This window comes from Sander vitreus, chromosome 14 (genome assembly GCF_031162955.1).
Source record: "Sander vitreus isolate 19-12246 chromosome 14, sanVit1, whole genome shotgun sequence".
NCBI classification, from domain to species: domain Eukaryota; kingdom Metazoa; phylum Chordata; class Actinopteri; order Perciformes; family Percidae; genus Sander; species Sander vitreus.
In genome coordinates, this window is record NC_135868.1 from 4,914,951 (window position 1) to 4,930,514 (window position 15,564).

Below are 15,564 nucleotides of genomic sequence, written 5' to 3' on the forward strand. Positions count from 1 at the left end.
ACACAGAGGGATGAAAGGAAAAAACAGTTAGCACAAGATTGCTCCCGTTTTCCTTTGACCTACCCCACTGGGTTTGTTTGGCTCTCTGGTTTGTTTCCTTCTTTCTTTCTTTGTGCACAATTTTGGGAAAGGGCTCAGTGCGTACACTGTACTGACCTGGCTGCGCACCCATGTTTGCTGCCGGGCAGATTCAGATCACCTGCTTAGCCTCAGCCTCGCAGGGGTCCCTTATGACTTTTGATACCTTGTTGAACTTCAGACTTCGCTCTCCACACTGGAGAAATGGGCTGAGCCCCTTCGTGAGCAAAGACTCTTGGCTTTGAGGGGTAAATGAGGAGACTGAGGGAACCTCTGGGGCTGGGGTACAGAGCGCAACCTCTGGTATTGTAGTTTGGCACTTGCCGAAGCCATGGAGGAGGGCTGGGGTGCCCCTGGGGTTGAGGACACCACAGAGGGAGAGGATACGGAAGAGGAAGAGGTAGGGGGGGGAGGAACGTGGCTAGGGTGAGATGAGGACGGAGGAGCTGGAAGGGCAGGAAGCGGGGGTGGCAAGTTTGGTAAGAGGCTCGGAGGCGGGGACGATTGTCGTCCTCGATCTCGATCCCTATCTGTTCTCTGTGTCCGCTGCTGGATACTGAGGTTTGACTGGCTGCCAGATTTGGATGGATTCTGTGAGCGATCAGGTTTGGTGGAGGATGAGGATTCCTGTTTGGGCTTCAGGGGCCCACCAAAACTCTGGCTTTGCTGGTACAGCTCTTCCTGGCTTCGCGAGGTTACGCGGGCCCATTTGGAGGAATGGGAGTGCGGATGGTGCCGGGGGGAATGACAGGAGGAACAAGCAGCGTGCCCTCTTCCCTTTTCCTTTGACTTGCGCTTGCTCTTCTTCTCATCCTGCATGTGGAGTTTGTCGACGGACCAGTATCGTCGAGGAGGTGGTGGTGTGAGAGGAGGCGGGGGCCATTGTGATCCCGATCCCCACCCTCTCTCTCCTCCACCACCACCATGACCTCCACCAGACCCCCATCCACTCTCGGCTGTCCCCCACCTCTCTCCTCGCTCCAGGAACAGATCATCTCTACTGTTGATGCTGCCGGCTTTCTCCCTGGAGGGGTAGGTGCTGAAAAACCAACCACCCCCACCAATCCCTCCCACTGCCCTGCCTTCATGATCCTCCCAGTACCTCTCAAACTTTCCAAACTCTCCTGAAGAACCATCATCATCAGAATATATCCCGACTACCTTATCACGGTCCCGCTCCTCATCGGACATTGTCCTTCCTCCTCCACGTCTCTTTCCACGATCTGCTTTCCTCCTCTCCAGCTCCGAATCTTCTCCCTCGCCCTCTACTTCGGACCCCCACTCGTGGATAGACAACCCCTCCTTTGAGTGAATCTCACTTCTTCCGTCGCGTCCTAGCAATGGCCTCCTCTCTCCTTCCATTCCTACAGCATCCCTGTCTGAACTTTTACTCTTCCTCCTTTTAGAGGAGACAGGCAACAAGGGCAGAAAGGCAGATGGAATGGTGACGGAGGACGGGTTGACCCCTCCCCAGAACTTGACAGACGTCGAAGGCTTAGTGCTGGAGCTATGATAGTGCTTGCTGTTCCTTCGTCTGATTTGTCTTTCTTTCCCTCTGCTCTCTTGCCCATCATCCCTCTCCTTCTCTTCTCTTTCCTTCCTCTCCTCTTCACCTGAGATGTTCCATCCATAGCTTCGGATTGAGCTTTCACTCTTTTTCCGAAAAGACTCTCGTCTCAGGGGTGGGTATGAAGGGTAATCTGTGGTCCCTGATTTGAGTTCCTCCCTTTTTTCAGCATCTCCTCCCTCCTGCACAGACCTCTTCCGCTCTCTCTTCTTCACCTTATCGTCTTTCTTTCTCTTCTTTGCTTTGCGCCGCTTTCGCTCCCTTTCTCTCTCCCTCTCCTCCCTCTTCTTCTTCTTTCGGCCCTTCTTCCTCCTCTTCCTCTCACGCTCTCTCTCTTTGTGGTGTCTCTTATCCTGTCTACTAACTGTTCCATCTCCCCGGCTCGTTGTTCCTGCCCTCAATCGCTCTCTCTCTCCCCATGATGCCCACCACTCCTGTAACTGGGCCAGCTGGCTGCCTGTTCTCTCTCTGCCATAATCTTTTTGAGGGCGGGGCTTCCTGGGCGGGATTGGTGGAGGTGGCGGGCTGCACGGCAGCGAGCGCGATGACATGCGACGTGAACGAATCTTCTTCCGTGACCCTAAGAGGAGGCTAGACTCCTCTGTAAGCAGATCTGAGTCATAATCGTCATCAACCGTAAAGTCCCGGTCACCTGCTCGATACCGGAAACTCAACGAGGAGTTGTAGGAGCTGTCACTGGAGCAAGAAGACGGGGAATTTGACCGAGACAGTGAGACAGAGGACGAAGAAGAGGATGAGGTCGATGTAGAGGAAGAGGAAGAGGATGAGGCACTGGAGCAGGAGGAGTAGAAACGACATGGGGAGGAGGGTGTGGTGGGAGTGTGTGTTGGGGAGGAAAGGGGAACAGGCAGAGGAGGAGGTGGAGGACGTCGCCCTCTTCTTCCACCTCCATCGCTTGCTCCATACCTCCCACCTCCTCGTCTCCCCAGAGGGAGTATATTCTCATACAGGGGACCTCCTGAGCTTTTTCTCCTTGCCTGAGTGAGGCTTCCCCGTCGCCAGAAAGGAGGCCTTCGTGGTGAACATGGGATCAGTGGAGGTGGCTTGGAGATTAAGTGCCCTGGGCCTTGTTGGGAGCCTTGTTGGAGGCCTTGCTGGAGGCCTTTAGGAGGCGGCCGTGGCATCCCTGAGGCTTTGGGGCCTCGCGGATTGGCTTTGGGAGTCTGCTGGGGGCCCCCTGCCTGTTGGTCAGAGGTAGCTCCTAGCCCCTCTGGATCTATAGGACCATAGTAGCGCTTATATTCATCTAGACTTGTGTCACCCCCTCCCCCTGCTCCACCTGCCACTTGCAGGCTCCAGTGCTGTCCAAGGTTCGGCTGATACTGTGGGACCTGAAGTTCAGTGATCCCTCCTGCTATCCCCCCAACACCCAATCCTCCACCACTGCCTCCGCTCATGACTTGCTCTGGCTTTGGCCTGTTCCAGCGATCAACAACAGCAAGTCTGCGGTCATGGCGAGGCAGGAAGGTGGAGCAGGGCATGGGGCCTTCCAGTAAGGGGCTGTTGGAGGGTCCCAGAGCCATTGCTGAGTGTCCTATAGTTGGTGGCGATCCGGGTAACATGGTGGTATAGGTTGGCCCGTGTTGCTGTTGTTGGTGGTGCTTTTGCTGCTGTTGCTGCTGCACCATGGCAATGGCAGCCGTGTTATTTACTGTGGCTGTAACGAGGTGTTGGGATCCAGTAGGCATGGTGTTCATGGTGGTCATGGTGTGGTATTGGGGCAGGGAGCTTTTACTACCTCCTGGTGCTGTCTCATCCTCAAACTGGCAGCAACTGTACATCCCCTGGGTTGAGAGATAAAAGAGAGATTGTAATTAGACGAGCAGGCTGCCAAGGATGATAAGGAAGAACAGTGTTTGTTAGAGAGAGAGAGAGAGAGGCTTGAGCCCCCTAAAAAGGGTCTAAAATCGCCACTGATTTCCCCACAAATTACCACACTGTCTAAACACTCCTGGTTTTTCTAGTTATTTTGGAAAGAGCTTGTGGTTATATTGTACTACTGTAAAGAAGTCTGTAGCTGTAAAACACAGAATAGTATATAGCAATAGCAATATTCGGAGTCTTTCTATGTCTCGATAAAAAACAACGTATTAATGCTGTGCTAAAGAATACCTCAAAGAGGATCCAATTAAATCTGTGACAGGTTGCTGCAAAAACAGAGGCTTTATATCTGTCTGGGTTACAACTTATGTTTTTTTATTTATCCTCTATCCACCCTATTTTCTATCTTGATTCAGTACATTGCACAACCACCGACTGTGTAACTTTGTCAGCTCAACACATTTCCCAGTTTGAAAAGAAGAAAATATTCTATCTTTATTTATTCTGTGTTTCAGCATGCTGGGAAATCGCTCTTCCCTCTACCTCTGGTTCTCTGTGTCACCACATGTCCTATAAAGGCAGACAGCAGGGAGTGCTGCCCATTAAATATTAGTGAGAGTTTTGGAGAAACTTTGGACCGAGTTTACCGAGCTTCTTGGAGTGTCAATTTTCAAACTATCAAACCAAACGGAGTTTTCAGCAAACAAAACATCACTCAGCTGGAATAGGACTTTTTTTTCGCCAAAAGCACGGTGAAAAGTAATTGCGAAGGACTATATGGCTTCTGGAGAGGAGTCAAAACAACGGGGGAGAGCAAATGCTACAGAACCTATTTTGCCATTGTGCAAATAAAACACTAGGTGACAGATGCTTAATTTTAAGAGAATCACATTTTCTCTCAGCTGCTAGCTTGCCTACTTAACCGCGACCTAACAAGGTTCTTGTCTTTTCAGTCTGTCTTTCCCCAGTGCACAAATTAAGTTGGACTTTTTTATTTTCTTTGAAATTAACCAAAGCAGAATTTTCTGCCATCACAAGGTTAGAGATTTTAGTGGCAACAAAAACAGACCTCAAACCAGTTACTAAACCTTTAGGGTGGGCTGCACCGTTTCTCTCTGTTCGTTGTGAGGAAAAAACACTTTTCCTAAAAGCCTCATTTTCTTAAACCAAGTGACAAGTGATCTGCCAGTGCACTAAGATTATTTCAAAAGAAATCAATTTGTGTATTAGTAAGTAATGTATTAATAAGTATTAGTGTCTGTATTTGTCTGTGTAGAAACATTTGTGAAATTAAGATTTTAGAGTTAAAAATGCCTTGAAAGAGTGATTTTTGTAATGAAGGAAAAAGTTAAAAATGGACATCATCATCAAAGTCAAGATTCATCTTCTTATCCACACAAAATTGTACAATTTGTTTTTCTGTAGTTGGCTGACTGGGACAAATCAGGACAGAGAATCTCATTTTCACGTCTCGGTGCTGTTATTTGTCGCCACTTGAGTTGAAATAAGATCGTTCTCACTTGCTTTTAATGAACTGCTCCAAACGTGCATGGTGAGACAGCTATTTTTCATCTTAGCAGCAACATCCAACAATGTTTGATATGAATAAAACATGAAATGAAAGAGTCAGTGTAACTTACTAGCTCCTCATGACATCTTTTTAAAGTTTAATCCCCAAGCAGAATCAATCAATTATACAATCATGTGAGATGAGCAACGCTACCTCTACTGTGCCCATGTGCTCTTTCCCCGCTACCTTTGTGTATTTACACCTCCCTGTAGATAGATGGGACTCAATTAGCAGTCCTGGGGCGAGTCATGTAAATCACAAAAGACTCTATTATTCTTCAAACGTGAAGATGATTCATAATATCCATCGATATCTGTCACATCTTAATGACAAAACGTGTGGGGCCTTGTGTAAATCTCTGTTCCCCACCGGGACACAGATCTGATGGAGAGACTGTAATAATGGCCCTTCCGGACACATGAATCAGCAGTCCCAGCGGCAGAAGTGCTACCACAGTCCCCAGAGCATGGGGCGCAGCACACTGTGAAATTGAAACTTGGGTGAGTCACTGATTGGGTTAAGGCAAGCCACAGAGGCCAGCTGCAGAGGCTTTAAAGCAGCATATAGCTTGAGAGATAGAAGCTAACTGGTCTGCCCTTTGCATGGAATGAGGAAGGCAACGGATAAAAAAACTAATTTAGGAAAACAAAATATCCACTCTGTCTGACATAACCTCGCCTTCCGTTGTGTAAACTGGATGCAGTGTTTTTTTTGGTCCATTTGTTTTCGGGGTTTGTGTATTTGGCTGCGTTGGGTGTATTTGCAGTGCATTTGTGCATTTGGTTGTGTTGTGTGTATTTGCAGCGTGTTTGCTGAATGCTGCACATGTGTGGTCAAGTTATTGAAGATGTTTTCTTAATTTGCATGTGTTTTGTCTATTTGCGTGCGTTTTCTTAAGTTGTAGTGCGTTAGCCCCGGTCGGCCACCATAGCTTTCATGTAAAAATGTAGCTTGCGCTGAAAGATTGTGTTAGAAGTGGTCTGTGTTGGACTCAAGCCAAACTCCATACAGCAGAATTTTGTTCTTGATTTGGATGTTTGATTAGAAGTGCTGTAGTGGCTGTTTTTGATTACCATTATTGTAAGGTGTTTGTTATAGTGAAATATTCATAGTAATGAATATTTCATTAAACTGACTTGCAAGCATGCGTTTAATTTGAAATTCCATTTTTATTCCACATTATGCTAGATGCATACCTTAACAGTTAAACTCTCATTTCCTTTTGTCCTCTTTGTCTATTGCTCTTTGTGTAATCATTACTAATCTGTGCCACCTCCAGGTTTTTTGCACCTTCTTGTGTCTTATCTCATAATGTGTATTGACTTGTACTGAAATTCGTGTTTATATAATTAACTTGCTAGAATGTGCTTCACGATCTTAGCTAAGGTACTATAGTGCATAGTTTGAACTGCAGATTTTTTTATGTGCAAAAGCAATTACATATTTTTGCAGGTTGAAATTAGAGTTTAGTTTAGTCTCCTCATATGTCGGAAGCACAACGTCAAAAGTTAGAGATGTAATGTTATTCCCATTTCCCTCCTTTTTATAGTGCAATAAGAAGACTCTTCCGCTGTGTATAAATTAGCCATTTTCTCTGCTTTTTCAGGCAGGAGGAGGTAATAAATCACAAGCTGCTGTTGTCATTCCAACATGATTGTGTCACCCTTACAGCCAGTGGTTCTTACACACCATCTCCCCAGTGCTCTATGAAGCCTGTTTTCTAATTCAACAGTCTTCTGTCTAGCACGCCCCCGTCGTTTCTTTCCCTCCTTCTGGCCTCTCACCAACACCTGCTATCAGTGTTGCCGGCAGGATTTTGTTTCATAGAACGGCTTAACACAATCATCATTGAAGCTTTCATACAGTAGCTTATATTTGCATAAGAGTCACGCAGAAGGCCAAATACACCACAAAATAATGTAGTCATATCTGAGGGACGACTGACCTTGTTTTGGGTGCAATTTCTGGGATGAAAATAAGAAAACACTGTCCAGTGCGCGGTTTAATTTTGGATTTGGTGGTCTATTAATCACAGTTACAGCTAGGCTACACATGCTCACTGTAATGTTCCACTTACTTAACCATTCCACTTACTTAACTGGTTTATTGAAGCACTCAAATCAGTGCAGAGAAAACTTATAGATGTGTCACAATGTCTCACAGAAACCAAAAAACTACAGGCGGTGCGTACAGGAATACTGCTGCAGGCGCCACTGCCTGCTATACTCCACTGCCTCTGCCATCCAAAACTCACAGCTGCCTCCTCGGCCAGCTCTCTTCTCTTCTTATCTCAACATTTCCCTCCCCTATACCTTCCTACTTCTCCTCCCCAATCACAGCATTCATCTCTTTTCCATCCCTTTCTTACCTCATCTTACCATGATCCCTTCTTTCATTTCATCCTGTGTCCTCCCTCATTACCTTCTTGGTCTTTTCCTCTAAACCCTCCCCCCTTCTTCCCTAAAGCCCTGAAAGTCTTTCTCAGGACCTGTACTAAATATTTCCAGGACCCTGAGCTGAACAGAAACGGTTTTGGCTCTCAAAGAAAATAGCTGTGCGACAGCTAAGTGATCACTCTGCCCTGGACCCTTGGCACGATGCCAAGGATAGACACCATTGATGTTTCTCTTTTTTTTTGGCTCTACCTTCTACTCGCCCTGCTTTGTGCCAGAAACAAGTACCAGTACTATTGAGTGGCCCCTACTTTTGTGCAATCCATATCTTGATTGTATCTGAAAACTGTTCATTAATCTTGGTTCATCTATACATCTCTATTTTCCTGAATGAAGTGGACTTCATGGCTACAAACAATCTATTCCATAGAGAGAACAAGAGCTCCTAAAAGCTTCTACAGTCTGCTCTCAGTCTAGCATTACATCTGCACCTGAATAAATCGCTTACCAATGCTCCGCAAGCACGGTATTATGAATCAGCAGTTGTTTCGCTGACTAGTTAAAGCCTCTCAGGTTTAGGGTGTGTAAATCAGAGAGATCAGCTGCTGTAGTGCTTGGTTGGAAGTAAAAAATGTAAAACCTCTCATAACAGAGTTTACTTCCTTTAGTTCTCTCACCACCTGGCAGAACTTTTGGAATTGTTTCAATCTGAAGGAGATAAATTATATTTCTACTTTTTCTTTTTTCTTCTCAGGTATTCTTTCATGTGTCTTGAGGATGACTAGTCTGGCTATCACTAGACCAAGCTCAATCTTTTAAGATTGAACATTAGTCTGGGGAGTCTGTATTCTATCTGCACAAGAGGTGTGATCAAGGTGCATAGTTAAAATGACTCTGTACGCAATTGGATAGTCCTTCAACCAATCAGACCAACGATCCGGGTGACGTAGCAGCGACATCAACGGGTTGCTGCCATGGAGTGCTGCGCTTCGGTGGCCAGCTTGTTGAATATAAACAAGAAGCTGCTTGGTCGCCTCTCTATCGTCATCGTGTTAAACACGCCAATAGCGCGCCAGGTGAATAAGCCAGTTTGTGATTGGTCCCCGCAAATTTGTAACGGAAGCAGGATAGATAAACGTACAGGTTTCCAGCCTGAGCTGCAGGGGGAAATCAAATCGCCGGCAGATCGGGCTGGGTTTAGCCAGTCTAGAGGATGACTACACCCTGCACAAAACTTCACAAGGTGGTGTGATATGCATTCTAGACAATAACTATACAAAAGCATCCATTTCTCCAAGTGATGTATGTTCTAATTTGAAATCTTGCCGCCTGGGATCCACCCCGAAGAAAAACCAGGATGTGAGATAGTACACATTTTCGAAACCACATACTATACTAGCATTGCGTACAGATTTGGCCCAAATGTAGTGTGCAAACAAAAGCAAAATCTGCAGTATGCCAAAAATACCCGGATGTTGTACTGATTTGGAGAAAATCTCCAGTATGCCTCGGGACAAATCTCTCACCTACTGTATCTCACAATGCAAAGTGCCGGGAAAAATCAGACCAACTTGGCGTTGTGGCCAACAACTGGAAATATTTCACAACGTTTGTCTGCTATTTCATCACTAAATTCACTTCTGAGATGTTTTTATGCGAGAAATCAAACGTGCAGTTGAGAAGCTCCACAGTCTGACGTGACAGCCTCCTGCCGGGGTCGCTGGCTTGCCGTCCGGCCTGTCCACCTTTCACAGACCCCGCTGTCAGCTGGCTGGAGCTCTCTCAAGAGATTTGAGGACAAGAGGCGTTCATTTCCCCGATTGTTTGTTTAAATAACACAACACAAATATCCATTATAAGATTAACGTGAATCTGTGGTATCTGCCTTTTTGGACTTAAAAAGCTCCACAAGCGATTGTGGGCGTAACTTTAACAAGCTGGCTGGCCGCACTGTCAGTCGCACACACACACACACACACACATTAATTGAAATTAATCGCATACATAATTAACGGTGCCTGAACCGATACTTTTTAAGAAAGTAAGAAAAGAAAAGAAAAAAAAGGTTGGTGACATTAAAGAACGGCTTGTTTATTGCTAAGGCCATATGGTCAAAATGAAATGATTTAATAATAATGTATAACAATAACAATAACTTATTTCACTAGTAAATTGCTGTTGAACGACAAAAACAACCACCAGATGGGAAAAGGACATTTACAATAACTTCAAATGCACCACGAGGCTGTAGTTTACCGGTTTCATTGAACGCACCGTCTGTGTTGTTTCTCCGACGGCAACTGCAGATTGTTACATCCCGGTGTTGAATCCTCTACAGTAAAACACAGTCACACTTTACACCGTTTAGCGTTAGCTGTCAGCATTTTAACCGTGTTTAATCCAGCTACTAGCTAGAGGTTGGCTAACGTTAGCTGCTGACTAGTATAGTGTTAACTCGTGTCACGTGCAGCGGTGTTTATGTTTCAGAGCATCAGAGAGAAGCACAGACATATCAGTGGCACCAGATTTCGGGTCAGGGTTGGCAGGAAGAAGATTTTTACAAGTAAATGTTCCAATTAATGATCCAGGCAGAACATTCTCGTCTCCCTCCTTCATTTTACAGTCCAATGGTGGCTAGAACGGCTCCGGGTCAAACGTCAATATGGAATGGATTAATCTGCGTTATTTTTTTTAACGCGTTATTTTGACAGCCCTAAAATGTTAACATGTATATATATTAGATCTAACATTTCAGTTCATAATTATTGACTGTTGTATTTGGTTATTTCACATAAATAAAGATTTAAGAAGTTAAGTTTCAGTTTGTAGGCCTATGGTAGATGCTGTAAAGTGAACAAACATTGGTCATAAACAAAACAAAATCCAAGCTCAATAAGTTGTATTTTTTATTTGCAAAAGTGGTGTGATTTTGTTTGTTCAGTGCTTTAATAGCTTGTTCTAAAGGATCAGACTGGCCTAGCATGCTGCAGAATCAATCAATGTAACTGTTTTATAGTGCATACTACTGATGAACGCAGTATGCATCAGTCACTGCATACTGCATTCGTCTGTAGGAGGCGATTTTGAAAACAGCCATGGTTTACCAGAACATATTGTGGTGTTATTGGGATAGAATCATTGTTTGGGCTCTTTCTTGGGCACAATGCTGGGTCACATCTTACCTAACAGTTGATATTCTTCTGATTTCATTGCTTTGCCTTCACCATGTTGAATTTCATCTTTTGTTAAGCCCAGTTCAGACCAAAGATTTGCGATGACAAAACCGTTTTAGAATGTTGCAGGGAAAAGTTGCAGCGGCCCGTCTCAGCTTGACTCAAACCAGCTGATGGCGTGGCTGCGACTCAGCCGGTCGAGTCGCAGAGGCTGGTTTTAGAACGTAAGAGACGTCATCTGTTTCAACAGCCAATAGCAAAGTCAGCTTGTAAAGTCAGCCATAAACTATAGTAATAAAATGATCCAGAATCCATTTTATTTCTTATCAACTGCTAGCTGGTGGAAATGGCAGAGTTTTAGTTATATGGTTAAGCGAGCTAGAGAGTGACTGAAGAGAGGGTGCGGGCCGAGCGGCGTTAGAACATGACCGTGAATCAGAGAAATAAACTGTTATCGCTGATTCATCACTAGAAATGCAACTGTAGCAAGCATCTCACTTGCTCACAAGCTGGCATTTATTAATTTATTTGACACTTCACTCGGCTTTGCGTCGTGCCTAACAGGCTACTATTTTGACCCTTTGCAGCACCATTACTTATCATCAAGCTGCCACTTCCTCGTAACACATCCTGCTGCTGCAGGCTGCAGGCATGATGGAGAAACACAGCAGCAATAACTCTGAATGGAGCTTTTTATTTTCCAAAACTCCCGGACAGCTCGTAGACAAGTCGAAAGACATATGCACGTTGTGTAAAGCCAAATTAAAATATCACCGAAGCACGTCAAGCTTGATCTACCACCTACGGAGCTAAGCATATAGTTCAGTTAATGTGATGCTAGCCGCTAGCATGCTACCCACTCAGGCAAAGCAGTATTTTGGAGAGTGCTACTTGCCGACCTGTGGATGAAACCAAATCCCAAAAAATGACTACAGCTCTTGCGAAACGGGTGGCAACTAACTGCAGACCTGTCAGCATCGTAGAGGACTCGGGTCTTAAAGACGTACTACGGTTGGCATGTTCTGACCCGTCCCGTTGCCGTCGAGGTGGACAGCAGCCCCACACACAGCCTGTATGACACGGAGAAAGCAGCCACACTGGAACTGCTGCAAGGTGCTGCAAACGCTGTCTCATTAACCGGTGATCACTGGACATCAGTGAGTAATCAACATTATTTAGGAGTTACTAAACACTATATTGACTCTGGTAAGGATAGGGATTTTTTGTTTTTTAGTTAGGTACTTGGAGGAATTGTGCAATAATTCACAAATTTTTCTTTTGTTTACGGTAAATAATTACAAATCTTAAAATCCAGTTCATAAAGTCACTTTCTTTGCATTAATTTGATTCCATTGTTAATATGGACTTAAAAACTGATCTGAAATGCAAAATAATAAAATTTTAAATCATAATAAATAAAATATGTGATTAATCGCGATTAAAAAAGATTAATCGTTTGACAGCTCTAGTTTTTTTCAATAGTGAGCCAATAAACTAGATGTTGAGGTGTGTGTGTGTGTGTGTGTGTGTCTTTGCCGCTTTATCTCACCCTGCTGAGAGCCAGGAGAAAGTCCATCCCTCCAGATCGCTTCACACAATGCCGTAGTTTCCAGTACACCAGATGCTCCCAGGCAAATACCAGAAGGCTGAGGCCCATGGCCACCAGCAGCATGTAGAAGACCCCTGCCATGTTGTCTATGTCCAGCTTACTGCTCATCACCTGGAGGGGAGAAGGGGCGGATGGGGGAAGATGGGATGGAAGGAGAGGAATGGCAAATGTTATAGGGGGTGAGAGTAGAGAGAAGGCATGAGTAAAAGGAAGAGGCAGAAGAGGTAAAGGGAAAGCATATGAGAAGAGAGGAGCCAAGATGAAACAGGAGAGGAGATTTATCACTAACTAGGGCCAGTTTGTCTCCCAGACAGCAGATAAAAAGTTAATTACAACCAGCAGTACAATAGAGAATTCCTTTGCTGTCACTGGATGTCAGAGCGCCCATCTGTGATATTTTAGAGCCCCTGAACACTCATGCAAAGACCAAAACATGTCAGTCACCACAGAAACCCTGGTCTATCAAACAAAAAAGCTTTTCAGCCTGTTTAATTTATTCAGTTTCAACATTCGTAGCTCCCATCTGCTGCCAGGCTGCATTCACGTTTAAATCAATAATTATTATTGATTTGTATAACACCACAGACAGCAGATACATCCCTGAAACAGAGTGTTGGCCCTCCTTTACGAGACCTGTGTGCGACTGTCATCCAAACCAATTACAGGAAGCAACCACAAAATGCAGGCCGACCTCTGATCAGGCAGCGGTTACTTGCGTTTTGGAAGCATGCCAACATTGAACGAAGGCAAGCAGCAATGTGGACGCGTAGTCAAATGGCGAGATGACAGGTTACTTTTGATTACATGTAACATCCGCTTACAAGCTCTGCAGAGAATCAGAAACTCTGGGTTTTGTGACGACTTTAAGCATCAGTTTTAAATTAATGATCAGTTTTCTACGTAGTCTTTCATCAAGTAGATTAAAGATTAGAAAAATCATCCTTTTCTCATTCAATCAATATATGTTTCACATTTCTCAGTGAGGTTAAAGGTGATGATAGGTTGTCGGACAATTCACTCTAGCTCAGTGGCCCTGTTAGCTCAGTTGGTAGAGCATATATAGAGGTTTACTCCTCGATGCAGCGGCCGCAGGTTCGACTCCGGCCTGCGGCCCTTTGCTGCATGTCATTCCCCCCCTCTCTCCCCTTTCATGTCTTCATCTGTCCTATGGAAATAAATGCCTGAAAAAATAATCTTTAAAAAAAACAAACAATTCACTCTAGCTCACAACTAGGTAAACTATAAACTGAAAAAGTGGCTTCAAACACTGAAGTACTATCGCTTTAAACACTTTTTTAATTATAAATTATATATTTATATATAACAAAAGAGTTTTGGTCGTGGTTGACGGGAAGACAACACAATGTGTATAATGTGCATAATGTGTCTGGCCTGGGGGGGTCACAGCAGGATCAGCACCATGGATAGCGCTTGTGACGTTAGCCTGATTGGACAGCTATCCCACCGAGTATCTCACTGACTGGCTGAGCATGATTCAGGTTGGACTACATGTAGAGCAGAGGCTGACTTGTGTGTCAGGTTGATGGAGAAAAGGTATAAGACGTCATACCTCGATCTTATCATTGTGGCAGATACCCGACAGCCAGAGACGCTCCAACATATCAATCTCATCTGCAAGAGAAAAGATGGAGGGAGAACAAGGAGGTCAAAAAGAAGAGAAGCTGGAAGAAAATGAAATAAGATAGAAAAGACAATAGGGGAGGAGTTAAAACGGTACAGAACTAGAGGAGAACATAAAAGAGATTTAAAGGGGATTACTGCCTTTTTGTTATGAGAGCAAGGTGTTTGATCCCCGAGGGAGAAGAAAAAAAAAAGCAAGCGTAGCAAAGCTGAAGATGTGAAGAGAGGCGAAGGCAAGATACAGAGAGGGTCAGATGATGAAATGCAGAATGTGGGAGAGAAATGCGAGGAGTGAATGAAACCTTTTTTGTGTGATGTTAAGAGAGGGAAGTGAAACTGACGGGAGTGAGCAAACCGAGGAAAGATAACATGGTGACTGGTATAGATGGTGAAATGAAAGTACAGGGTCTCCGTTACTACAAAGCAAATAATGAAGTACACAGAAACGTGCATCTGTCGTAGGCTACAAATTACAATCACAGAAATATAAAGTATGAATGGTAAAAAATGGAACAGCGGGGAGAGGCTAAAGAAATTTGCAGAGAAAGTCTTGAGATTGAAAAGAGAAAATTGGAATTGGAAGTGAGAAAAGCCCTTTGAAGCAGGTTGTGAAATGGCCTGGCATCTGAGGCGGGCACACTGAGGGCAGATCGTCGCGACAGATCATGGATGATGAAAAGGGGGGCAAAACCCCCACACACACACACACACACAAAAAAAAAAAGGCCATTAAAGGAAAAAGCAGGATAAAATGTGCAGAGACACTTATGTAGACAGATGTGCATTGAGCCGGTTTCAGAGGCACATACTAACTGGCACATACACACACTGTCATGCACACACTCATAAGATGTCCCAGGCAAAGGTAGTTCCAATTCCCAATGCTCAGAGTTACAATATTAACTGACCTCTGGGTTAATTAACGCTGTCTGGAAACCCCTCCTAAAGTCCTGCCATGCGGATTAGACCACCCGGACTTGGCAATGTTGACTGAAACGTCAAATCCGCTCAAACAAAACACAAATCTCCCTCCGACATGAATCACTGTGTGGCACATTTCACTTCCCTGACAGTCATGTGTGGGAATTCAAACGTTCATGACAGCTGAATTAAACCGGGCTCAACTCCATCGACCCGGCCTCATCTCGCCCCGCTCCCCGCGCAGACCCTAACAATAGACGCTAATACGCATGTTGATTCTGTGTGCGGCTCACTCCTGTAATCTAATTCATCGAGTTTCGATGAGTGCTTGGCTGATTTCTCTCTCCCTGTCCGGCTCTCCGCCTTTCTCCCTTTATCTCCCTGTAAATACATTAATCATGGCAGCCGGCGGCGCACAAAGCTGCTCTTTGGGAGAAATCTCCCCGACAAAGAGCTGACAGACAGGCAGAATTTCAGCTGTATCCTCTCTCACCTGCTCAGAGGAGGAAAATGCCACGGAGTAAAGAGGGGGGGGCATCGTCTGCACAAATGAAGAAAAAAAAGCAGACGTGCAAAACACTGAGGGGGAAAAAACCACAGCTTATAATTAAATTCATGTTTCATTCTGTGATTTTTGACAGCTCGGCAGTGATTTGGGAACAATTCAATTCAGTTTCATTCAGTGTTTGAGTCCCGACCCGACTCTTAGCAAACAAGCGATTGTGCCTGCTTTAGAAAGTTAACTAGTCGCAAGTGTGCGGTAATATGCA

At 44.8% G+C, this 15,564-nt stretch overlaps 1 protein-coding gene across 1 annotated transcript; it reads right to left on the bottom strand.

The window, feature by feature from the left end:
• Window positions 1-255: 255 nt before the first annotated feature.
• On the bottom strand, window positions 256-15,332 carry LOC144529263 (uncharacterized). The gene is made up of 5 exons (XM_078268263.1): window positions 15,288-15,332; window positions 13,971-13,974; window positions 13,803-13,864; window positions 12,173-12,343; window positions 256-3,450 (listed from the first exon to the last, which is right to left on the bottom strand). Exons 1-5 carry the CDS (start codon window positions 15,330-15,332, stop codon window positions 256-258), a joined length of 3,477 nt encoding a protein of 1,158 aa, XP_078124389.1.
• Between the last annotated feature and the right edge of the window lie 232 nt (window positions 15,333-15,564).

Excerpts from the sequence above, each read along its gene's own strand:
- LOC144529263 (XM_078268263.1), bottom strand. The coding sequence starts at position 15,332 with ATGCCCCCCCCTCTTTACTCCGTGGCATTTTCCTCCTCTGAGCAG. Across the intron at positions 12,344-13,802 it reads GCCACAATGATAAGATCGAG|GTGATGAGCAGTAAGCTGGA; the intron begins GTATGACGTCTT and ends TCTCCCCTCCAG. Across the intron at positions 3,451-12,172 it reads TTCTCCTGGCTCTCAGCAGG|GGGATGTACAGTTGCTGCCA; the intron begins GTGAGATAAAGC and ends CTCTCAACCCAG.